Raw genomic sequence first — 26,211 nt, 5'->3', positions numbered from 1 at the left:
CTATCTATCTATCTATCTATCTATCTATCTATCTATCTATCTATCTATCTATCTATATGTGTGTACGTGTGTGTGTATCAACCAAGAAATGCAGATTAAGTTGATTAGTCAGAGAAAAATATTAAAGTAATTTATTGCAAAGAGTTCTGAGCAATTTTTCAGTTGCCATCTTTAAACATTTATTAGAACTGCATTTGCATTGCTGCTGTGCAACATGTGCATGCAATATGAGAACAGAAAAGCAAAGTTTCGTTAGAGAATAAATTAAATATACTGTCAAAATATTTTGTTTTTTATCTGGTTTAAAGAAAAAATGCGTTTTATATGATTTATGTTATTTTCTTTGACTAGAACGCACTGCGTGAACTCATGCGGTCTTCTTGTAAAACACTTGCAAGTACAAGCCACATGAACCCATTCACAAAGCAGTTGTACTCTATGCTCTTAAGGTCTTTTTATCTTTATACACACACTTATACACCAGTGACCCAGGGGCTGCTTGTGGGTGTTTTAACCACTAACCACAACTTGTTAATGATTGCACTGAAAAATAAATCATGATAACCATCTCCCAGTGCTCTGCCCTGATCTTATAGTGTGCAAGTGCTGCTGTTGTGATGGATTTGAAAAAATGTGGATAAGAGTATATTTACATCAAAAATCTAATGTCATTAGCAACTGGCTGTTGATTTTTTCTCAGTCACAGCTTTAGTCATTCTCTGCTGACGTTAGCTTCCTTTCACAGATCTGTCATAACACAGACACATGTAGCTGTTTCCTCTGAATCCATAGTTTATTTAAAACATTGTATAGTATAGTATAAAAAAGAAAGTAATAAATAGAAAAGATAAGGACAGCAAATGAACAGTGTAGCTGTTAAGCACAGCAGTAAATGATGAGATCAAAGTCAACAATGAGCTAGTCTTGTGTATACTGTGTCGCCTGCACACTGCCATATCTTGATACAGTCAGACGATTTAACATACGACAAGATCGCCAGAGAAGCTGATTGAACTGAGTAGAAATATCCGTGATATGGAGGTAAACCAGGGGGTTCAAAACACTATTCAGACACACAAGACCACGACTTATCTGATGAGCACTGAAGACTCCATTATTCCATGTAGGGCATTTCTGCTTTTTTAATAATCCTCTTGCATAAAGGTTGAGGTTCCTAAAAATATGATATGGGATGTAACAAACTGAGAACAGAAGAATCAAAATAAATAACAACTTTAAGCTTCTTTGTTTTACTTCCTTGTCAATGGTATTACTTTGGCACAGAACCAAAATCACATGTCCATAGCAGCCAAGTAGGATAAGGAACGGGATGCAAAACCCAGTGACTGTCTGTCCAAGACTGTATATCAGGTAATCCTCGACATACTGTGTAGAGGTTGTATGGTAGCATTTTGCAGTTTCATTTCTTTTGGTGGTGTTGTTTGTGGATGTTTTGAGGTAGAGCATGTCTGGAAGACTTTGAACACTCACCAACAGCCAAACCACAACTGAGATAGCCACAGTGTTACGTACAGTCATCCTTCCCATCGCTTTCAGTGGATGGACAATAGCCAGATACCTGTCCACACTTATACAGGTGAGGAACCCGATGCTGCCGTATAAATTCAAGTTGAAGCAGAATCTTGTGATCTTGCAGAAGGCATCTCCAAATATCCAATTACTCTTCATAAAATAGTATGCTGACAAAAATGGAAGTGTTGGAAGGAACAAAAAATTGGCAAGTCCAATGTTTAAAAGAAACACATTGTTTCCAACTTTCTTCTGTTTCTGCAGCATCGACTTCATCCCCCATCCATTAGCTCCCAGACCAATAATGAATACCACGGTGTAAATGGACGGTAGAATTTTGTTTTCAAAGTCATATTCAACAGAAGTACAATTATTAGACATTGTGTGTCTGTACAACCTCACTCCACTGTGGCAGAATTACAAATGAGGCAAGTGAAAGAAAACAAGTTCAGAGAGTCATCGGTCATGTCCCTGCTTGCAACCCAGCACCGAGAAGCTGGAAAGAGATTCCTAATAATTGAGCAACACCTTGTGTATACATGCTTGTGAAACTGTGTCTGTTTGCTTACTAGCGCACAAATACTGTTTACCTTTCTATCACTTGAAATGCACCACACAGAAGCATGTTTGTTATTGTACTATTATTATTATTTGTGTCATTCAAAATATAGCCATTTTTTAACTAAAACTTTCAGAAAAGATCGCATTCTCAAGTCCTAGACATTGAATGTTCACATAACTTGGATTACAAGGTTATTTTTATTGCATGTAACACCCTGTGTGAAAGTGAGTTTAGCATATAAAATGTAGACGCGTATTTTTATTTATCAGTAAACACTTTGTTTGACAGCAGAGCTTTGTGATCTAAACAGATGGGCATCTAGGTAGCTGCATTTTAAACCATTTAAGACCTAAAACATCATTTTACATAAGTAAGTATGTCATTGCCTGTGAGTCTTGATGGGTTATTTTGTGATTCTGATTTCTGATTGTTATTGAAAGTTTTCAGTTTGCTTTTAATTATTATTCCACAGCTTTAGTTTTAATTACTATTGTAGGTTGAGTTTTGCTATTCTTTCTATTAATTCCATTCTGAGTTATTTTAGAATTATTATTCTACTTTGAATTCATTCATGTTTTTGTTTTCATGTAGTCTCCATAGTTTTTCTTGTCACTTGGTTTAGCTGTTCTCTCTGTGTTTTCCTACTGTTGCCTTATTTCCTGTTTTATTTTTGTAGTCATTTATGTCTTGTGGGGGATTTTGTTGTTGTTGTGGTGGTGGTTTTTGCATATGGACTCTTTGCTTATGTTGGTCCCTTTTTTTTAATGAACTACTTTTTTTCACTTTTTGTTGAACTCACCTAGAAATCTGCATTTAGCTCCTCATCATGCAATACATAATAATAATAATAATGATAATAATAATAATAATAATAATAATAATAATAATAATAATAATAATAATAATAATAATAATAATAAGTTTTATTTATAAAGCACTTTTCAAGACACCCAAGGACACTTAACAATAGAACAATGACAAAATGAGGAACAATAGAAACAAAAGCACAAGATAAAATTAACCAACAATGGGTTCACAGTGAATATTCAGATTTGATGGGTTTTAAGTTGAGATTTAAACTGGGGGAGAGAACCAATGTTTCTTATATCTGGGGGTAGAGAGTTCCACAGCCTGGGAGCAGAGCAGCTAAAAGCTCTGCTTCCTGTGGTGGTGAGGCAGAGGGGGGGGGAGGTTCTGGTGATATGCGGGCAGCAGAGTTTTGAATCAGTTGAAGCTTATGGGGGGATTTTGGGGGGAGACCGTGCAAGAGAGAATTACAGTAGTCAAGGCGGGAGGTAATGAGACTATGGACAAGAATGGACGCAGACTGGGTGGAAAGAGAAGGATGTAATCTGTTAATGTTGCGTAGATGGAAATAGGCAGAGCAGGTGAGATTATAGATGTGAGATTTAAAGGATAGTGAACTGTCTAGGATGACACAAAGGCTCTTAACCTGAGGTGAAGGGAAAACTGTGGAGTTATCAATAGTGAGAGACAAATGATTTGCCTTCAAAAGGTTGGATTTAGTGCCAATAGGAAGGATTTCCGTTTTATCCTCATTGAGCTTTAGAAAATTAGAGTTGAACCAGGATTTTAATTCAGATAGGCATTCTATAAGGGAAGAAGGTGGGAGGGAGAAATCAGGCCTGGAGGAGAGATATAACTGGTTGTCATCAGCAAAACAGTGAAAGTGAAGATCAAATTTGCAGAAAATGGTACCATGAGGGAGGATGTGTATTATGAAGAGAAGAGAGCCTAACACTGAACCTTGGGGTACACCAGAAGTGACTGGGAATAGACGAGAGCGAAATGATTTAAGTTGAATAAACTGGGAGCGGTCAAGGAGATATGATTGGAACAAAGCTAAAGGTGTGGCAGAGATGCCAAGAGAGGAAAGTCTGCCTAGAAGGACAGAGTGAGAGATAGTGTTGAAGGCTGAGCTCAGATCCAAAAGGATGAGAATGTTGAGAAGACCAGAGTCAGCTCCGATTGGAAGATCATTAGTCACTTTAAGTAAAGAAGTTTCTGTACTGTGACATGAGCAAAAACCAGATTTAAATCTCTTCTACATGTTATTATTACAATTATTATTATTAATTATATTATTATTATTATTACAAGATAAATAAACACTTCTAAATAAAAAGAACCCATATAAATTGATTCATTTATTTACTGATTATTCTATCTCAAAAGTCCCTATCTACCTCAGATGACAGATCTCCATAAAATTTTGTCTAAAAGCCATAGTTTTATCAAGAGTGAGAAAAACATAATCCTACCACTTTTACTTTCCACTGATGTTTAATGAGGTTCCTTTGCTGGAATGTAGCATTTTCTTTATTCCAAACATGATGCTGTTAAAGCAAATTGCCTGCTAATTATAATACATTTGTGAATATCTCAACTTTAATGACAAAGTATAATGTCAGTATTGCTTCTGATAAAACCTCAGAGGCTTTAAACCTTTATTAGGAGTGCATTTACTTTGCTATCTGTGGTAAATGAACATCTGGCATGGTGAGAGCGGAAAAACTGCGCTTTTACTTCTTAGAGCGGAAATTAAATGTAGGCGTTAGAATAATTTTTTTGAGATATCCTGTGGCATTTACAGAAAATATCATAATCGTCTACATTACGGTTCACTGTTCCACAAAAACTCGTCCTGTGTATTCTTGCAATCTTAAATTGTATTCTTGAATTGATTTAACACCTTTAAAAATATTTGCAAAGCTGATTTTCCTCAAATATTTGAAACATTTATCTACAGTTGCTGAAATGTGTTGGGCTTTAAGGGAAGTACATTAAAAACAAAAATCAGGTCTAGACAAAGCAGTTTATTTTACTTTTAAAAGACAGACTTTAAAAAAAACATCCACTATGCCCTTACTATCAAAAATAACGGAAATCTGAAAGAAAAGCCTTTAATTATAGTTAGACAGCAGAACAAGAATGAGGAGGCTTGAATTCAAATGTTCAAAGTATAGATATACAGTATATACAACATAATCAAAACTGACCTTTACTTTCAGGGTGTGTACATACATGTGATATGCTGCTAACATTAACCTTCTATCAGCAGTGAAGCATGCAGCATCATATCCTGTTTTTTTTTTCACATATTCAAGCTGCAAACCTCCCATGCATGACACCATGCCACTACATCACAAATGCAATAACTCGTCTTTTAAGTATTTTTTAAGTATTATTTTTGCTTTTAAGTAAAAAGCAGCATTTTTTGTGTTTCTTACCCAAGTCTCAGATGAGTCTCAGATCATGCGTACTCCTCATGTTCATCGGCACATTTCAATTATCCATGACTGAAGTTTGGTTAGAGGTGTATCGAGTAGTGACAGCTTGGTGAGCTTGTTGGAATAGCTGTCTGAGCTGAGAACAAATATCTTCACTTACATGCAGGTAAACTAGAGGATTGAGCGCACTGTTCAGACACACAAGGCCACGGCTTATTTGATGACCAACATAGACTCCATTAGACCATTTATGACATGTCCCCTTGATTACACTTAGTCTTGACAAGAGGTTGAGATTTTTTAATATATGATAGGGGATGTAACAAACAGAGAACAGAAGAATCAAGATGAATAACAACTTTAAGCTTCTTTGTTTCAGTACTTCATCAATGTTATCATTGCGGCAGAGGACAGCAATCATATGTCCATAGCAGCTGAGGGTGATGAACAGGGGAACGCAAAAACCAGTGAGTGTCCGTCCCAAGCTGTATTTCAGGTAATCCTTAACATAGTCATTAGAGGTTGTATCAAAACATTTCTCAGTATTGTTTGTGGGTGATTTGGGGAAGAACATGTCTGGAAGACTTTGAACACTCACCAACAGCCAAACCATGACTGAGATAGCCACAGAATGAGTCACAGTTAGTCTTCCCATCATCTTCATTGGATGGACAATAGCCAAGTACCTGTACACACTGATACAGGTGAGGAATCCAATGCTGCCGTATAAATTCAGGTTGAAGCAGAATCTTGTTGTCTTGCAAAAGGCTTCTCCAAATATCCATTGATCATCCTTGAAGTAGTACACCATCAGAAAAGGGAGTGTGAGCAAATACAAAATGTCTGCAAGTCCAAGGTTGAAAACAAAAACAGAGACATTCCCCAGTTTCTCCCATTTCTGCAGCGCTGACTTCAATCCCAGTCCGTTAGCCAGCATGCCAGTGATGAATACTAAAATGTAGACAGGTGGCAGGAATTTTCCTGTAAAGTCAAAGCTGATGCAAGAAGAGTTGTTCATTGTGTCCTTGATAGCAGTCGGTACAATTTCTCCTCCTCGATGAGTGAGAGCCTTCACTGCACAGATCAAAGCACACACACATTTATACACTTCCTGAGTTGCGTCTGTGGGCTATGAGATAATTGACTCACCTCTTTCACTGAAAACAGGAAAACGTAACCATGCTGTGCAGAAGTGACAGTTTTCACACGTTTATACACTCTTCTATTTGCCCTCATCCTGACAAACCCATATGAGAAGTGAAAAGTGAAATAAGTTCATCTCTAGTTTTTAGCCTATGCAGCCTTACCCCAATGGTAGCGGGTTCCCCCAGCAGCACACTGCTCCCCCATCTCCTTTGGGACCTGTGCGGTAGCAGTGTGGGCACACACACAAGGGCCTCAAAAGTCTCATAATAAAGCCAGTTTTTTTCATTAGTACCCACTCGGATCAACTAATGGGTTTTCCATTAGGTCATAGTATCTGGTACCAGGGAAACTAAGATGTAAGTCATCAGACTGCATGCTACCAATTGGCTGGTCACTAGTGTCATTCGATGAGTCATAATCGAAGAGTCATAAGTCATAAGAGCGACATTTTTGAAACTTGACAATGAAGGAAATAGCTACTTAAAACAACATGATAGTGTGACGAAAAGCTACAGACCGAACACCAGGTATATATTCACTTCAATGTCCACCTTTTTTTGTTAACATGTGTCACATATTGATTACATCGCATGACACACGGATGCATTGCTTTAAAGACAAGCATATGGGGCGTAATGGAAAATCAATTGATCTGAGTCGAGTCGTGTTGATCCATGGCAAGTCGACCTAGGTACGAATGGAAAAGGTGCTTAAGCAAAGCGGGTTCCACATAGTACCCAAAGCACATTTGAAGCCAGTATCAAGGGCACAGTGGTTGATCAATTTGGGCCCCACAGTGCAGGCCCACATGTACTCCATGGTACATTACAGCCACCCACCCGTTTCAGTTGTTATCAGTCCATACAATGGGCGTTATTAGCAGAAATCAGCCCCATAGATATGGCCCTGTAGGAGCCACCTGCTAGTTTGTTCAGAAGGTTGTTATCATCCATTCAAATGGAGGATCAATAACAGGAGGATGGGAAGACTCCAGAATCCACTCTCGCTGGAATCTGGTGGATACGGAAGTCTTTACAGGTAAGACCATTTGTACATAGTATGTGCTTTACATTTTACTGTGATTTACTGGGACATTTCCATGAGAAATGGAATTAAAGGGAGATGTTTTCACTGTTGTCTAATGAAGTGTGTAAATCTTTAATAATGTTTATTTGCTTGGTTATTTTACGAGTGTTTTTCTGAACATGAAGAAAAAAAGACAGAAGAAACTGATTTGAACTTCAGTCTCCTGCTGCAGATGATCACTGTGACCTTAGAGGGCAACTGGTCTGCAAACTGGAATTGGAGTGAGGAAGAGAGGAGTCATCATCCAGCTTCAAAGAAAACATCCAGGTAAACTGATGCGGATCAGTGGATAAACTTGTCTCCACTTTCACACGAGATACTCTTAGAGAGAGACAATCTGAGCCATTTTAATGTTAAATTATAGTACTGTATTATTAAATACAGGAACATTTTTAAAGGACAAAAATTAACATCCAACTTTGACCATAATACAAACAAAGCATAGCATGTGTCCTTTCAAATGTTCCTCAGATGGGTAGGATATCACTATTGGACTGCCCAACCAGCCAACTTCAATAAAGGACAAGCGACAAAAGAATAGAGCAGCATTCAGTGACCACCAAACACGAGCATGTTGATGTAACATTCAGCATCTCATTCTTGTTCATCTGTGTACTTCTGCTTTTGGTAAGTTTAGTAACCTAACGGCAGTAACTATAACGCAGTCACTCTAAACACATGCCATCCATTTCTAATTAACTGGTTACTTCCTGTCAGTTATTTTAGAAACTATGTGGGTCACCTGACCTAACACTGTTTCTTCTTGTTCCCCTTACTGTCAAAGTGTCATATGTCAAACAGCTGTAAAGGAAACTACACCAGTGTACTGGGATTTTTCACCAACACGTGCCAGATGCTATTCCTGCCTGTCATGCCAACATCACCAGAGCAAGCTCCGCCTACCCCAGGACCTCGCCATGTCATGTATTGATCATGATGATTATTAAGATGACAGCAAGTGCGACAAAGACTGTAAAAATCCATGACCAGAATGTTTAGATGCTTTCTAATTATTAATGACTTCATAAAATATTTAAGTGGTTCAGGTACAGCCAGCTTTTGAATTACCATGAACACTTACCATATTGTATCTTTACAACATATTTTTGTATGAGACAGATTTGTAACAGAGGCCGAGCTCTCAGTAAGTTTGAAGTCATTTCCTGATTTATTTATAATCTCTGATCTTTCTGTATTCTGCTTAGTTTCCATGCTGCCTTTACCAGTTTTTCTCTTTTGTAATTGATGATAATTCAGTGAATATATTGAGCTGCTTCCCTTGGTCCCCTCCCACATCACTTTGTTAAGTTTTTCAGTGTCCAGTTATGTTTGTTTTTGTTTTTTTTACTGCTGCTTGAATTATGTGTGCATGTATGTTTGACCCTGTAGAGTATTTAATGGACTGCTCGTCTTCGTGTTTGTAACCACTGCCTGTTTTTGACTAAAGATTCAGAAGTGTGACTTTAATACAGTCTCTGTGCATCCTCCATTTGTGTCCTCTTAATCTGAGAATGTGTCACATGTGTCACAGATGTTTTCATTTTAATTACGCTAAGTTGCTGCTGCATTTATTCACAGCACATCTGAGAAAGATTCAGATTAATACAGTGATAATAAAGTCAGAATTATTCAGACAGTTTGCACTGTGAATTATTATCTTTCATGAAGTAAATTTTAAAGTTCAGTACATCAAAGCAGGTGCTATGAAGAATCGTACTGGCACAATATGAGATTTTCATTTAATTATAAAGTCTAAGTTTTCTAATTATGATAGAAAACTGGAAGAAAAATATCCAATTAATAATGCTGTCAAATTCATGTATAACCTTTTAGTGTTTTTTGCATATTAATTATACTCAAATATAATTACGATGGTGACCCTACCTGTACAGAAGCATAAACAACTCACAATCTAACATACATTAATGGCCCACGATGTTATAAATAGTGAGCCTGATCCTTTGCTGTGAGAGTGTAATGATTATTTCTCTTGTCAGTTTGGAAGAAATGACCTCATAAAGTTAATATTTTTTTTAAATTTTGTTTTTTTGGAGAGAGCAGAGGACTCCGGTCCTCTGCTCTCTCCACTGGCTCCCAGTTGCTTTTAGGATTGATTTTAAAATTTTACTGCTGGTTTTTAAGGTTCTTAATGGAACTGCACCTCCTTACCTGGCAGAGCTTCTTAGCATTTACTGCCCTAGGAGATCTTTGAGGTCAGCAGATTTGATGCTTTTAGATGTTCCCAGGTACAGATTAAAGACTAGGGGGGAGAGGGCTTTTGCTGTGGCTGCACCCAGACTGTGGAACAGTCTACCCCCTCACATCAGATTCTCCACAAGCCTAGGAACTTTTAAAACTGCTCTTAAAACGCACCTATTTTCACTGGCTTTTAGCAAGGTTTAACCTATTGTTTTTAATTAATTGTTTTATTTGTGAGGCATTTTATGTACCTGTGTTTTATAGCATTTTTATTTGTATTTTATTGTACAGCACTTTGGTCAGCCTCGGTTGTTTTTAAATGTGCTTTATAAATAAACTTGACTTGACTTGACTTTTTCCCTGTTTGTGTTTTCCTTTTCTTTTATAAGTGAAACTGTGATCAGAGCTACTTCTGTTCACAGCATGTAATAATACTGACTGTCTGGGGCGTTGTTATTTGTTGTGCTAGGGTTAGGGTTAGCAATTTAGACATATGTAATCCATATTACTCTTGCCAAATACAACAAACACCTAGGAATTTGGATTATAATTTGATTTTGATGTAATATTGATAATCAGTATCAGTCCTTTCATTTTATAATCACGTATCCACCCAGGGTCATAGCGGGGCTGAGCTCTGTCCTGGCGTCCTTGAGTGAAAGGTAGTGTACACCCTGGCCCGATGTTCAGTCTATCATAGTTATATTCAGCAATAGGAATGTCAACAAAAATCAAACTAGGATTCCTGCAAATGAAAAGTCTGTCTTTGACTGTATCGTCCAACTGATTCATTAAACCTTATTCATGATATAACAAGGTAACAAGGTAAAAAATTAAACAGTAACTGTCATGTGTCGTGGGAGTGTCTGGTTGGGTGTGAGATGAGTTCCAGTTGCCTGTCGCCTGGGGTGGAGTTTTGTCTGGGCCATCATATGAAGGGTTCACTTAAACCACCGCTGCCTGCCACTCTCCACCAGTTCGTTCTCTCCAGATCCATCTCCTGCTGTGCTTACCAGCAGCGCTGGTCTCATTTCCACCCAGTTCTCTGGTCTACCTGCAGACTCAGGATTTCAGACTCACCATTCGCCTCGCCCTGCCTGTCATGTCAACTGTGGCTATCTCTCCCCTCTGGACCCCCTGGAGCCTTGATCCATCTCACCCACATATTCCTCCTTGTGTTCCATGTGCCCGAACATTTCTCAGTCCCCTGGTTTCCCATGGCACCTGTTCATAGTTTCTGTTAATATCCAAGCTAGTTTAAGTTGATTACTCCTGTATATAAGCCATGTAAATATTTCGTGCAATTCAGTCTACTTCCCTCACGTTTCCAGTTTGTGACAGTAACAGTCTAAATGCAAATTGCATTCTAAAATCCACTTCAGTGAATTATATGAATGTACAAAGAGTCAAAGAGACTGTAAAGTGTGAACTATAGACCCCTGAGTCATTATCATTAAACCTCTGATTGCTTCATTTTTCTATTTTAAATCAGACACTTTAAAAGTTTTAGTAAAGTTGCATTATCATGGTGAGGCAAAGTGTGAAGTGTGAAGTCTGGGCTGCAGCCTGTCAGCATCAACGGGGAGTGTGTGGAAAGGGTCTCCAGTTTCAAGTTTCTGGGTGCGCACATAGACACAGACCTCTAATGGAGCTCAAACACCTCTGCAGTTTTAAAGAAGGCCCAACAGTATCTCCACTTTCTGAGAATCCTCAGAAAAATGGACCTGAAGAAGGAGCTGCTGATTATCTTTTACTGCTGCTCCCTTGAAAGTGTGCTGACATATTGCATCTCTGTATGGTACTCCACCTGCACCACGGCACACAAAAAGGCACTTCAGAAGGTCATTAATATGGCCCAAAAAATCATTGGGCATCCTCTTCCGTCCCTGAAGGACCTGTACAGCACTCGCTGTCTCAAGAGGGCAGGCAGTATCCTACCGGGCGGTACACACCCAGGACACCAGGTGTTTAAGCTGCTGCCGTCTGGCAGGAGATTCAGGCAGCTGAGGTCCTGGACAAACAGACTCAAGGACAGCTTTACAACAGGCCAATAGCCCTAATCAATGCAAACAGCAGAACTGATTGGCCACCTCCCTGGACTTGTTTGGGGGGGTAACAACAATGACAATAATAATACTTACATTTATAAAAAAAAAAACAAGGTGCAATAAAAATTAATGTGCAATAATAACAGTGTGCAATATACATACATTTATTCCGGCGCCGGTGTGTGTGGCTGCTCGTCTGTCACTGCCAAGTTTGTTCCTGTTTATGTTATTTCTAATTTGTGTCATCCATGAAACAAAGTCTCTGCTGAGGTATGATCGCCAGACACTATTGGACCTCAAACCTGTGGTCCAAAATATTGTGTCCTTTGGAGCTGGTGGGCAGCAACCCCTGCCCCCATTTGCATCAGAAACCCCGGGTTACCTGTACCGGGTTCCCACGCTACCTTCCCGGCGAAAGCGTCATCGTCGCCGGGGTAAACGAAGCGGTCGCCTGGTGAGGCTAAAGGTTTACCTAAAGAATTATTCTGCTGTTTTCCGACCAGTGCATGGATTCTTTCCGAAGCTGTTTGCATCTCGGCGTTTTCTGGGTCCTGTTGATGCCTGTTTGGTGCCTGTGGTCGGCTTTGATGATGATGCTCCTCGGCCTTGCTGCCCATGCCCTCCCAGGCTAAACCTCCGCTGTCAACATTATCGGAACCTGAGATCGCTGCGGCAGGTTTCTGGACCTCCTGAACCCCGAGCGCCGACTCCAGCTCCCGCTAGGATTGGCCTGGTGAACGCCAGATCACTTTTAAACAAAACTTTTATTCTTCGGGACTTCTTCAGTTCCCGTGATCTGGATTTCATGTGTGTGACTGAGACGTGGCTGAGTGTCGGTGAGTCCAGTGCTCTATCGGAACTTTTACCTGTGGATTGTTGCTATTTTAACTCGCCACGGACGTCAGGCAGAGGTGGAGGCACAGCGACTGTTTACAAAAAGGATTTTAAATGTAAGCAGTGTTTTCTACAGCCTTCGTTCTCCAGCTTTGAACTTACCTCGTTTGAGGTGAGTCGTACAAACCCGGTTTTCTGCGCTGTCATCTATCGCCCCCCGAAATACAAACGACTTTTCTGATTTTTTTAGCTGGGATTATGCCAAACTATGATAGTGTTCTTATTGTTGGAGATTTTAATATACATGTATGTTGTCCTGATAAGCCACTGGTAAAGGACTTTTTAAGCCTCATTGACTCTTTTAGCCTGGTACAGTCCGTACCTGGCCCTACACATGAGCACGGACACACACTGGACCTTGTTCTGTCATATGGTCTGCCTGTTACTAACTTGGAGATTTGTGACTGTGGACTCTCAGATCATATGCCTGTGTTATTCAACGTTGGTTTGACATATACTGCAGTCAGTAGCGGTTTTAGATACGGGCGACACGGGCGGTTGCCCGGGGCGGCATCGTGGTGGGGGGCGGCATCACGGGCATCGGCAAAAAAAAAAATGCTCGTACTCATGCTGCCCCGACATCATGCCAGCGCATATTGGGAATGGCATAGGCACCGTGTTAGGGCCACTGCTCTTTTTACTGTATCTATTGCCTCTGGGTTCTATCCTCAGAAGGCATGGGATCTCATTTCATTGTTATGCCGATGACTGCCAAATTTATTTGCCACTAAAGCACAAGGATGGCATCTCCATAAAACCTCTCTTGACATGTCTAGATGACATTAAAGCTTGGTTGGCTCTAAACTTTTTAAATTTTAATGAAAAGAAAACAGAAGTGTTGGTGTTTGGACCCAGTGGTCCCTGTGAGCCCTCCTCTGTTGTTTTAGGATCCCTGGAAGTCTATTTTAAACCTGTTGTTACTGACCTTGGTTTTAAGTTGGATAGTGATTTTAAATTGGACAACCAAATCAGAGCAGTGGTGAAGTCCAGTTTTTATCATTTAAGGCGACTGGCAAGAGTAAAATCTTTTTTTTCGAGGCAGCACCTTGAAACAGTGATCCATGCTTTTATTTCTTCCCGCCTGGACTACTGTAACTCACTTTATGTCAGTCAGTCGTTGCTCTCACGTCTGCAGCTGGTTCAAAATGCGGCTGCACGACTCCTAACAGGAACTCGAAAAAGAGAGCATATAACCCCCGTGCTAGCCTCTCTGCACTGGCTGCCTGTGTCTTTTAGAGTTAATTTTAAAATTCTTATGTTTGTTTTTAAATGCCTTCACAGTCTTGCCCCGCCTTACCTCTCTGAGCTTCTTCATCTCCACACACCCTGTCGGTCTCTCAGGTCAGCTGACCAGCTGCTCCTGGAGGTACCGAGATCCAGGAGGAAGCTCAGAGGGGACAGGGCCTTCTCTATTGTGGCTCCAAAATTATGGAATAATTTGCCCATGCACGTTAGAGAGGCCCCTTCACTGTCCACTTTTAAATCGCGTCTTAAAACCCACTTTTATTCCTTGGCTGTAAAACCTCAGTGAGACTTAGTTTCTCTTTTAATTGAAGTAGTTATTTAATTAATGATTTCACTCTTCTTTTATTTCGTTTTTACTTATATCTAATGTAATTTTATTTTACAGTTCTAATGTACAGCACTTTGTGTCAGCTGTGGTTGTTTTAAAGTGCTTTATAAATAAAGTTGATTTGATTTGATTTCATTTCATTTTATTACTAAGTTAAGTTACTGTGTCGTGTCATGTTGTATGTAGTGCAGACGTGGGACATTTTTCCAATTTGATTGTACTATTCTACTATGTATGACTGTGCAATGACAATAAAGAGTTATCTGATCTTATCTTAAATATATATATGATATGATGTAACCACGGAGACAGAGTCAGTCATGTTAGCTAGCAGTGACTGTTTACAACATTTAATGAGATGATTGTGTGCACAGCCTTCACACACCGCACAGGGTAAAGACATTACTTGTTCAATTTTGTTTTTCCTTTTTTTGTATTATTTACTTTCTGTTGGCCGTCACCTCAGGTTCACCATTACAGTTCAGCCTACAAATGTACACCGTCTAAATATTAACACATTTGAAAGATAAAGTTGTTTACAAACATTCATGTCTCAAAAATAAGCACAGCTGTTCATGTTTGTCATTGTAGTTTTATTTGTAAGAAAATTATTAACTTCATATTGTGTACCCAATCAAAGAACATTTGATAAGTCTGTTTCATTCCTGCGCCCTATGTGAACTGGAATACATATATATCCTGTCAATTATAGTTGAGCAAAATTCAGTTAAATCGTGAAACAGTAGATACAGGTAGAAATGGGATCAGAACAATCTTTGCATTGTCAAAAGTGGATACCTCCTGTGTTCATTCCATCATATTAAAAAAGAAACTACAGCACACTCCATGTGATTTTGCATCCACTTCCAAATTGTAGTCAAGCAGCCCAGTCTCAGAAATAGGTAACACAAATGTCTCTAATGTAGACCTGTACAGTTTAGTGTAAGCATTAAAAGATCTTGAAGGAATCACTAACATTTATGTCAAACTAATTTGAATAAAAAATGAACAGGCACTTCATAGATGTTAAAAGAGCGGAACTGAAAACAACACTTTGAAGACAGTATTGTGGGTTGTAGGTGGTCATCAAAATAGAAAACAGAACTGAACAATTTCTAAAAACAAACACTAGCATGCACTAACAACATCTCCCAACAACAATACATATTTCAAAGTTTGTGATCAGTTAATCAGTTTAAAACGACATGCAGTGTGTGACCATGATCGGCACACTGTTCACTGAGACCGTGAATGGCACTTCTTTGAAGCATTCTTCTTCTTGCCATCAAAATGGAAGTGACAGTATTTTTGACTTTTGCTGCCATGATGCCAGGTCTCTCTTGGAAATGAGATTTTTAATCTCAATGAGATTTTTACCTGGATAAATAAAGATCTAATAAAAATAAATAAAAAAACAAACAAAAAAACACTCAGTGTCAGGGAACTCCAGTGTGGGAACTAGTGGCTGGTTAGATGCATTTGATCCCATGCTGTCTTTAACTAAATGACTTGGTTCACTTTATGGCTCAGCTGTATGTGGGGTTATATCATGTTATTTGGGCACCTATCCCCTGTTAGGCTTAGCAAGTTCCTCCAAGAGTTTCTCCATGAGTAGAGCTTCTAGCTTCTAGCACATCTGTGGCTGTGCAGGTTGCCAGTTTTTGGCTTGCTCTTATTACCCCACTGGTTATGAGTGTGCAAATACCCCCACTAGTTATCTTGGGCTGCAGTTATCTTCGGAGGAAGGTGTGGGTCTCCCATGACAAGATAAAAAACAATTATCTGGGATACATAAATTTCATAATGTATGCATATATCTCTATCAATTAAATCTGGCCTGAGGTCTGTTATTTTTTTTTAAATTCAGTTATTTCTCTCAGAAATGTTGGCTCTAAATTATGAATGTGTTACGCTTAAACTGTCACTGGTCAGTGCAAATGGCTCATTGGGTCACAGGAACCTTTAAATGAAATCCAATAAACCTGATATCTAGTGTCAAATAATATCAAAGGTGAAAAAGCTAAAAAGCTGTTTACGGTCAGAATCTTTAAAAACTGTTAAAAAAAGAAAGAAAAAACCTGTAAAGCATCTCATTGATATGTGAGGAATGGGATATGATGTCTGGTCTTACATCATTAAGCTATAAATACCAGGAGATATTTATATTTTATTATATTTGTATTATAGTTTATAGCTGATAGATATTGAATTTACTAAATAGCTGAATGAACATGAAAAATATGTCCAGAATTTAGAGTTGGATGTCTCGAGACCTCGAGAAAATAGCTTCTAACCAGTTCCTCCTTTAACTGGATGGCGTCTCAGGGCTAAGGCCATCATGCAGTCCAGTAAACTTTACGGTTCTGCTTTTATTCACCAGAAATAATTAGGGAAGCCTTTCAGTGCCTCCAGCCTCCTCTGAAAGACTTATGTTCCACAGTTTTCTAGTTTGATCATTTTGATGTTCTCATCCTGTGGATAACAACATACATGGATGCAGGTTTATTGTTAACTTTTGTAAAGTGTATTTATTTAACATATCCAGCTCCACTGTGATCCTGAACTGGATAAGCACTTAAGAAAATGTGTGAATAAATGGACATACATCAGCTTACTATATTTATCCAAACAGACTGGACCAATAATGCTTAACTGAATTAGAGATTTTAATAATCTCGTCAATGCAAAAATGTCTCGTTCTGATATACCTGCAAACCTGGCAAAACTGTTTTTCAGACTACATGTATGGGGCGCCATTTGTAAAGTGAAACATGCTGAAATTAACATTTAGCTCTAAATCTAAAAGTTAAATCTAAATGTTGCAGGAAACTGAATATTTAGCTAACATGCAAATTTACTGTACGGATCAACAGAAATAGACAAATAAAAGTTTTACGAAAACCTCCGGTGCCGGTAGTGGTCAGGTTGTGTCTGCTCTCCCCTGACGGTCACTTCTCACCGCCATTAGCTGCTTGACTTCTTGCCTACCAGCATGTCCAGCGATTTAGCTGAAAACATCGGAAGACCCATTTTGTCGGCCATCCAAAGATTCAGCAGTAGTGCACTCTCAGCAGCTGCAGTCTCCACTTCACAATCGCCGCAGCATATGTCCAGCTAAATCGCTCGACATGCTGGTAGGCAATCTAACATTTAGATTTAAATATAATATTTTGATTTAACATTTAACATTTAGATTTAACATTTAAAATTGTGTTTTAAATATAAAAAGTTACCAATATTTAACTAAATGTTGTAAAAAATGACTTGAACAAAAAAACATGTTTTTGTAAGGTTTTGAGCTAAATGTAGAAAAATGTTGGCGTTAATTTCAGCATGTTTCACTTTACAAATGGCGCCCCATGTACATGTAGCTGTCCTCCTATGTCAGCTAACACATTGACATTTTTGTCACAATTCTGCACTTGTCTGTCTGGGTTCCCATTTTTAGAATTCTTACTTACTGGAGTTCCCCCATGAATGAAATCAGTTCTTCAGGTGACTCAGCAGTCCCACACTGATAACTGAAACGTCTGTGGATGATGAAACTGCCAGATACTGTCCTGGAAAATGTTTAACAAATACAAGACTGCTATATAAATGATGATTACATTAAAAGCAAATATTAAGTATTGCTGCCCACCTTTGTTTCTGATAATGTCACTTTTAAAAAATCTTATCCCATCAGCTCTCATGGGTGAAGTTTGGCTTTGAGTGTTGGGGAGGAGAAAAAGCTTTTGAGGACCTTTTGATTTCCAATCCAGTTCTGCGTTAAAGTATTAAAGATGAAGCAATAGTACTTCTCTTTGCTCATGCAGGATTGAAGGAGCCAGACTTTGTTCAGACAGCTAGGATTGTGCTTTACACTGACCCTGGGTCAGCATGAGTATCACACAGTTTAAATGAAGCACTGAAACAAGCACATATTTATTATAGATGCATTGAAGCTAATTGGGAAATTTACTGTGAATCTGTGGCAGCGATGAATCATTTTACTGGTAACTTTATTAACTAGTAACTTAATTAGTCATGATAGAAGCTAATATTTCTGTCCTAACATTGTTTAAACAGTAACTGCTTTACTACAATATAAGGTAACGTTTACACCGTAACGTTAAGCTAGCACCTTAAAGATGGTAAAACACGTAATAATAAGTATGTCCCAAATCATAGGTCGGAGGACCCGGCCTTCGCGGTCTACGTGGGGCCGGGTCCTTCAAAGACCGAGAAGGCTGGAAGTGCGAGGCTGTGAAATGGGACAGTCTAGCCTTCAGATTTGCGCCACCAGGTGTCTGGGTGGAGTTTAATAAACTCAGCCATCTGCTCCTTGCTCGCTAAGGAGCAGACAGGAATTTGCTGGGCTGCATTATGAGTTCTGGGATAGGTTGGGCCACAAAGGATACACTCGACCCATCCTTCAAATTCAGGGAAATGAAGGACGCATTTGTCAGCCGCATTTGGAGGAGTCTCTAAAATGGGACACCCTTCGTCGCCTGGCTGTGACGTAATTGGCCTTCAAACGTGGCCTCCGAATGATGCAGCCTATGAATTGGGACATACCTTTTATCCACAAATGCATCTCAAAGCTGTCTGTGAAGGTTCTCAGTCATCGAGCTCATCGTAGTCAAAGAAGCTTGAAAAAAAACATCTGGACTTATTTAAATTGCTTGAAGATGTTTCACCTCTCATCCGAGAGGCTTCTTCAGCTCTAGGGTCAAATACTGGACTGGGACTCTGGGACTCTCCACCATTTGACCCTAGAACTGAATAAGCTTCTCAGATGAGAGGTGAAACATCTTCAAGCAAATTAAAGAAGTCCAGATGCTTTCCTGTATAAGCATCTCAAAGCTATTATATTAGCATTTGCTGTATTACTCCGCACAAGCACATTAACATTATTGACACTGCTGACTTTTTATAGTCACTCTATAAATGCTGCCCATTTAAATGGTCTTACCTGTAAACACTTCCGTATCCACCAGATTCCAGTGAGTGTGCATTCGGGAGTCTTCCCATCCTCCTGTTAGTGATCCTCCATCTGGATGGATGATAACAACCTTCTGAACAAACTAGCAGGTGGAGATGGCCCCTACTGGCCCGTATCTATGGGGCTGATATCTGCTAATAATGCCCATTGTATGGACTGAAACAACAACCACCACAACAAAAACACAAGAGATAAATGACTACAAAAATAAAACAGGAAATAACACAACAGGCGAATACAGGCAACAGTAGAAAAACACAGAGACAACAGCTAAACCAAGTGACAAGAAAAACTATGGAGACTACATGAAAACAAAAACATGAATGAATTCAAAGTAGAATAATAATTCTAACACAACTCAGAATGGAAGAACATTAATAGAAAGAATAGTAAAACTCAACCTACAATAGTAATTAAAACTAAAGCTGTGGAATAATAATTAAAAGCAAACTGAAAACTTTCAATAACAACCTGAAATCACAAAATAACCCATCAAGACTCACAGGCAATGACATATTTAGGACTTATGTTAAATGATGTTTTCGGTCATAAATGGTTTAAAATGCAGCTACTAGTGTGTGCAAAACTACCACAAAAGGGAGCTTATTAAATGCCCATCTGTTTGGATCACAAAGCTCTGCTGTCAACCAAAGTGTTTACTGATAAATAATAATATGCATCTGCATTTCATATTCTAAACTCACTTTTACACAGGGTGTTACATGCTCCTATGTGCCTAATTTGCCAGATCTCCATAATAAATTTGTCTAAAAGCCATAGTTTTATCAATAGTGAGTCTTTTGGACTGGGAAAAACATAATCCTGCCACTTTTACTTACCACTGATGTTTGATGAGGTTCCTTTGCTGGAATGTAGCATTTTCTTTGTTCCAAACATGATGCTGCTAATTGAAAGCAAATTACCATACATTACAATACATTTGCGAATATCTCGACTTTAATGACAAAGTATAATGTCAATAGTGCTTCTAATAACAACCTCAGAGGCTTTAAAGCTTTATTAGGGGTGCATTTACTTTGCTATCTGTGGTAAACGAACGTCTGCGTAACATATACACGCATGGTGAGAGCGGAAAAACTGCGCGTTCACTTCTTAGAGAGGAAACTAAATATAGGTGTTACCATAATTGTACATGAGATATCCCGTGGCATTTTAGAATAGAATAGAATAGAATTCAACTTTATTGTCATTGCACATGTCACAAGTACAAGGCAACGAAATGCAGTCAGAGGATATCAGAATTGTCTACATTACAGTTCACGGTTTCACAAAAACTCGTCCTGTGTATTCTTGCAATCTTAAATTGTATTCTTGAATTGATTTGCCCCCTTTAAAAATATTTGCAAAGCTGATTTTCCTCAAATATTTGTTGCTGGAAATGTGTTGTTTAGAGTTAGTACATTAAAAACAAAAATGAGATCTAGACAAAGCAGTTTATTTTACTGAAAAATAAATAAAAAGACAGACCTTGTTTTTAAAAAAAAAAAAAAAAAGCATCAACTATGCACTTACTAACAAAAATAAGGTAAATTTGAAAGAAAAGTCTTTAGATATAGTTAGACAGCAGAACAAGAACGAGGAGGCTTGAATTCAAATGCTCAAAGTATAGATATGCAGTAAATACAGCATAATCAAACTGACCTTTACTTTCAGTGTGTGTACATACATGTGATATGCTGCTAACATTAACCTTCTATCAGCAGTGAAGCATGCAGTATGATGTTGTTTTCACACATTCAAGCTGCAAACCTCCCATGCACAGCACCATGCCACTACATCACAAATGCAATAACTCGTCTTTTAAGTATTTTCCAGAAAGTAAAAAGCACCATGTTTTGTGTTTCTTACACAAGTCTCAGATGAGTCTCAGATCATGCGTACTCCTCATGTTCATCGGCACATTTCAAGTATCCGTGACTGATTTTTGGTTAGAGGTGCACAGACTAGTGACAGCTTGGTGAGCTTGTTGGAGTAGCTGTCTGAGCTGAGAACAAATATCTTCACTTACATGCAGGTAAACTAGAGGATTGAGCGCACTGTTCAGACACACAAGGCCACGGCTTATTTGATGACCAACATAGACTCCATTAGACCATTTATGACATGTCCCCTTGATTACACTTAGTCTTGACAAGAGGTTGAGATTTTTTAATATATGATAGGGGATGTAACAAACAGAGAACAGAAGAATCAAGATGAATAACAACTTTAAGCTTCTTTGTTTCACTACTTCATCAATGTTATCATTGCGGCAGAGGACAGCAATCATATGTCCATAGCAGCTGAGGGTGATGAACAGGGGGACGCAAAAACCAGTGAGTGTCCGTCTCAAGCTGTATTTCAGATAATCCTTAACATAGTCATTAGAGGTGGTATCAAAACATTTCTCAGTATTGTTTGTGGGTGATTTGGGGAAGAACATGTCTGGGAGACTTTGAACACTCACCAACAGCCAAACCATGACTGAGATAGCCACAGAATGAGTCACAGTTATTCTTCCCATCATCCTCATTGGATGGACAATACCCAAGTACCTGTACACACTGATACAGGTGAGGAATCCAATGCTGCCGTATAAATTCAGGTTGAAGCAGAATCTTGTTGTCTTGCAAAAGGCTTCTCCAAAGATCCATTGATCATCCTTGAAGTAGTACACCATCAGAAAAGGGAGTGTGAGCAAATACAAAATGTCTGCAAGTCCAAGGTTGAAAACAAAGACAAAGACATTCCCCAGTTTCTCCCATTTCTGCAGCACTGACTTCAATCCCAGTCCGTTAGCCAGCATGCCAGTGATAAATACTAAAATGTAGACAGGTGGCAGGAATTTTCCTGTAAAGTCAAAGCTGATGCAAGAAGAGTTGTTCATTGTGTCCTTGATAGCAGTCGTTACAATTTCTCCTCCTCGATGAGTGAGAGCCTTCACTGCACAGATCAAAGCACACACACATTTATACACTTCCTGAATTGCATCTGTGGGCTATGAGATGACTAACTCACTTCTTTCACTGAAAAACAGGAAAATGTAACCATGCTGTGCAGAAGTGATAGTTTTCACACATTTATACACTCTTTTGTTTGCTCTCATCCTGACAAAGTCATATGAGAAGTGAAAAGTGAAATAAGTTCAGCTCTAGTTTTTAGCCTATGCTTCCACAGTCTGAATCTGTGGGTTTTCAACATTTATCTCATGCCTGTTCTACAGTTTGGTTCTGTCCTGCCAGTTTAGCAACAATGAGCCTGCTATGGAACAGAAAATGACAACACAATTAGCTTGTAAAAGAGGTTTCAAAACTTCAATTAACAAACCAGAAAATCATTTGCGTGGATGTTACTCTAACACATACTGACCATATTAATACTGTTGCAGCCTTACCCCAATGGTAGCGGGTTCCCCCAGCAGCACACTGCTCCCCCATCTCCTTTGGGACCTGTGCGTTAGCAGTGTGGGCACACACACAAGGGCCTCAAAAGTCTCATAATAACGCCAGTTTTTTTTCATTAGTACCCACTCGGTTCGACTAACGGGTTTTCCATTAGGTCATAGTATCTGGTACCAGGGAAACTAAGATGTAAGTCATCAGACTGCATGCTACCAATTGTCTGGTCACTAGTGTCATTCGATGAGTCATAAGAGCGACTCGTTGTCAAAAATCAAAACTGACATTTTTGAAACTTGACAAGAAAGGAAATAGCTACTTAAAACAACATGATAGTGTGACGAAAAGCTACAGACCGAACACCAGGTATATATTCACTTCAATGTCCACCTTTTTTTTGTTAACATGTGTCACATATTAATTTCATCGCATGACGTACGGATGCATTGTTTTAACCTCTTAAACCCCAACGCCCCCTGATATGGGAACAAATGGCAGGAGATCAGGTAGCCTTGGGGCTCAAGAGGTTAAAGACAAGCACACACTGGGGCGTAATGGAAAATCAATTGATCTGAGTTGAGTCGTGTTAATCCATGGCAAGTCGACCTGAGTAGGTACGAATGGAAAAGGTGCTTAAGCAAAGCGGGTTCCACATAGTACCCAAAGCACATTTGAAGCCAATATCAAGGGCACAGTGGGTGATCAATTTGGGTCCCACAGTGCAGGCCCACATGTACTCCATGGTACATTACAGCCACCCACCCGCTTCAGATGTTATCGGTCCATACAATGGACGTTATTAGCAGAAATCAGCCCCATAGATAAATCAGTCTATGGGACAAAACAAACCTCTGGTTGCTTCATTTTTCTGTTTTATATCATATACTTTAAAGGTTTTAGTAAAGTTGCATTATCATGGTGAGGCAAAGTGCTTTATGTCCCTGTGTGTGCGTGTCATGAGCAGCTATAAAAGGCCTTTTCTTAAAGGACAATTGGGTTTGAATTCGAGTTACAGCAGACTGTCGCCACTTCTAAATGGAACGCAGCCCTCCTACGACAGACAGCTAACAACAGGAATCAGACTCACCGTCCACCCTTGTCCACAGCAACCACAATAGTAACCACCTAGCATGACCTTAAAAACATTGTCTTTCCTCATAACTATCAAAATTATGAAATGATTAGCAAACAGTGAATCTGTTACAGCTGCAGAGAGCTATGGTAGTATCTTTGGAAGCTGTTTACATAGCTAAGAGCCAGGCTGCTCTTTGTTAACTTTAGCTCTGCTTTCAATACAGTACTCCCCGACGGGCTAATAGTTAAACTGCTGGATAACCTACTTCCTTCTACCACCTGCTGCTGGATCAGAGACTGTCAGACTGTGTACAGAGAGTTGGAGTGGGGCCTATCTTTCCTCAGCCCTCAGCCTTAACACCGACTCTCCACAAGGTTGTGTACTGAGTCCCCAACTGTACACTCTGTACACACATGACTGTGCTAGTTCCGACCCAGACAACGCAGTCATTAAGTTTGCAGATGATACCACCGTGGTGGGGCTTATCTCTGGGGGAGATGGGACGGCATACAGAACTGAAGTTCAGAGGCTGTCAGATTGGTGTGTATACAACAACCTGGACCTCAATACCACCAAGACAAAAGAACTGGTAGTCGACTTTAGAAGGAGGAAGTCTGGGCTGCAGCCTGTCAGCATCAACGGGGAGTGTGTGGAAAGGGTCTCCAGTTTCAAGTTTCTGAGTGCGCACATAGACACAGACCTCTAATGGAGCTCAAACACCTCTGCGGTTTTGAAGAAGGCCCAACAGTATCTCCACTTTCTGAGAATCCTCAGAAAAATGGATCTGAAGAAGGAGCTGCTGATTATCTTTTACTGCTGCTCCCTTGAAAGTGTGCTGACATACTGCATCTCTGTATGGTACTCCACCTGCACCACGGCACACAAAAAGGCACTTCAGAAGGTCATTAATATGGCCCAAAAAATCATTGGGCATCCTCTTCCCTCCCTGAAGGACCTGTACAGCACTCGCTGTCTCAAGAGGGCAGGCAGTATCCTACGGGGCGGTACACACCCAGGACACCAGGTGTTTAAGTTGCTGCCGTCTGGCAGGAGATTCAGGCTGCTGAGGTCCTGGACAAACAGACTCAAGGACAGCTTTACAACAGGCCAATAGCCCTAATCAATGCAAACAGCAGACCTGATTGGCCACCTCCCTAGACTTGTTTGGGGGGGTAACAACAATGACAATAATAACTTATATTATATTTATAAAAAACAAGGTACAATAAAAACTAATGTGCAATAGTAACAGTGTGCAATATACATACATTTATTCTTCATTTTATTACTAAGTTAAGTTACTGTGTCGTGTCGTGTTGTATGTAGTGCCGACATGAGACAGTTTTCCAATTTGATTGTACTATTGTACTATGTATGACTGTGCAATGACAATAAAGAGTTATCTGATCTTATCTTATCTTAAATATATATGATATGATGTAACCACGGAGACAGAGTCAGTCATGTTAGCTAGCAGTGACTGTTTACAACAGTGAATGAGATGATTGTGTGCACAGCCTTCACACACCGCACAGGGTAAAGACATTGCTTGTTCAATTTTGTTTTTCCTTTCTTTCTGTTATTTACTTTCTGTTGGCCGTCACCTCAGGTTCACCATTACAGTTCAGCCTACAAATGTAAATATTAACACATTTGAAAGATAAAGTTGTTTACAAACATTCATGTCTCAAAAATAAGCACAGCTGTTCATGTTTGTCATTGTAGTTTTATTTGTAAGAAAATTATTAACTTCATATTGTGTACCCAATCAAAGAACATTTGATAAGTCTGTTTCATTCCTGCGCCCTATGTGAACTGGAATACATATATATCCTGACAATTATAGTTGAGCAAAATTCAGTTAAATCGTGAAACAGTAGATACAGGTAGAAATGGGATCAGAACAATCTTTGCATTGTCAAAAGTGGATACCTCCTGTGTTCATTCCATCATATTAAAAAAGAAACTACAGCACACTCCATGTGATTTTGCATCCACTTCCAAATTGTAGTCAAGCAGCCCAGTCTCAGAAATAGGTAACACAAATGTCTCTAATGTAGACCTGTACAGTTTAGTGTAAGCATTAAAAGATCATGAAGGAATCACTAACATTTATGTCAAACTAATTTGAATAAAAAATGAACAGGCACTTCATAGATGTTAAAAGAGCGGAACTGAAAACAACACTTTGAAGACAGTATTGTGGGTTGTAGGTGGTCATCAAAATAGAAAACAGAACTGAACAATTTCTAAAAACAAACACTAGCATGCACTAACAACATCTCCCAACAACAATACATATTTCAAAGTTTGTGATCAGTTAATCAGTTTAAAACGACATGCAGTGTGTGACCATGATCGGCACACTGTTCACTGAGACCGTGAATGGCACTTCTTTGAAGCATTCTTCTTCTTGCCATCAAAATGGAAGTGACAGTATTTTTGACTTTTGCTGCCATGATGCC

The 26,211-nt window shown here is 39.3% G+C and overlaps 3 protein-coding genes across 3 annotated transcripts; all 3 read right to left on the bottom strand.

Moving 5' to 3' along the window:
• Positions 1 to 918: 918 nt before the first annotated feature.
• LOC134618384 (P2Y purinoceptor 1-like) lies at positions 919 to 1,911 on the bottom strand. The gene has a single exon (XM_063463753.1). It carries the CDS (start codon positions 1,909 to 1,911, stop codon positions 919 to 921), a length of 993 nt encoding a protein of 330 aa, XP_063319823.1.
• Positions 1,912 to 5,046: 3,135 nt separating this feature from the next.
• LOC134619052 (P2Y purinoceptor 1-like) lies at positions 5,047 to 6,403 on the bottom strand. The gene has a single exon (XM_063464774.1). It carries the CDS (start codon positions 6,359 to 6,361, stop codon positions 5,399 to 5,401), a length of 963 nt encoding a protein of 320 aa, XP_063320844.1. The 5' UTR covers positions 6,362 to 6,403; the 3' UTR covers positions 5,047 to 5,398.
• Positions 6,404 to 21,112: 14,709 nt separating this feature from the next.
• Positions 21,113 to 22,160, bottom strand: LOC134619363 (P2Y purinoceptor 1-like). Its single transcript, XM_063465153.1, has one exon. The coding sequence runs from the start codon at positions 22,158 to 22,160 to the stop codon at positions 21,198 to 21,200; it is 963 nt and encodes a 320-aa protein (XP_063321223.1). The 3' UTR covers positions 21,113 to 21,197.
• Positions 22,161 to 26,211: the final 4,051 nt, after the last annotated feature.

This window comes from Pelmatolapia mariae, linkage group LG20 (assembly GCF_036321145.2).
Source record: "Pelmatolapia mariae isolate MD_Pm_ZW linkage group LG20, Pm_UMD_F_2, whole genome shotgun sequence".
Classification (NCBI taxonomy): Eukaryota; Metazoa; Chordata; class Actinopteri; order Cichliformes; family Cichlidae; genus Pelmatolapia; species Pelmatolapia mariae.
Note: the sequence above shows the minus strand (reverse complement) of the source record. Positions and strands in the feature narration are given on the sequence as shown.

Bases quoted from the DNA above. Each gene is read 5' to 3' on its own strand.
- LOC134618384 (XM_063463753.1), bottom strand. From the start codon at position 1,911: ATGTCTAATAATTGTACTTCTGTTGAATATGACTTTGAAAACAAAATT.
- LOC134619052 (XM_063464774.1), bottom strand. From the start codon at position 6,361: ATGAACAACTCTTCTTGCATCAGCTTTGACTTTACAGGAAAATTCCTG.
- LOC134619363 (XM_063465153.1), bottom strand. From the start codon at position 22,160: ATGAACAACTCTTCTTGCATCAGCTTTGACTTTACAGGAAAATTCCTG.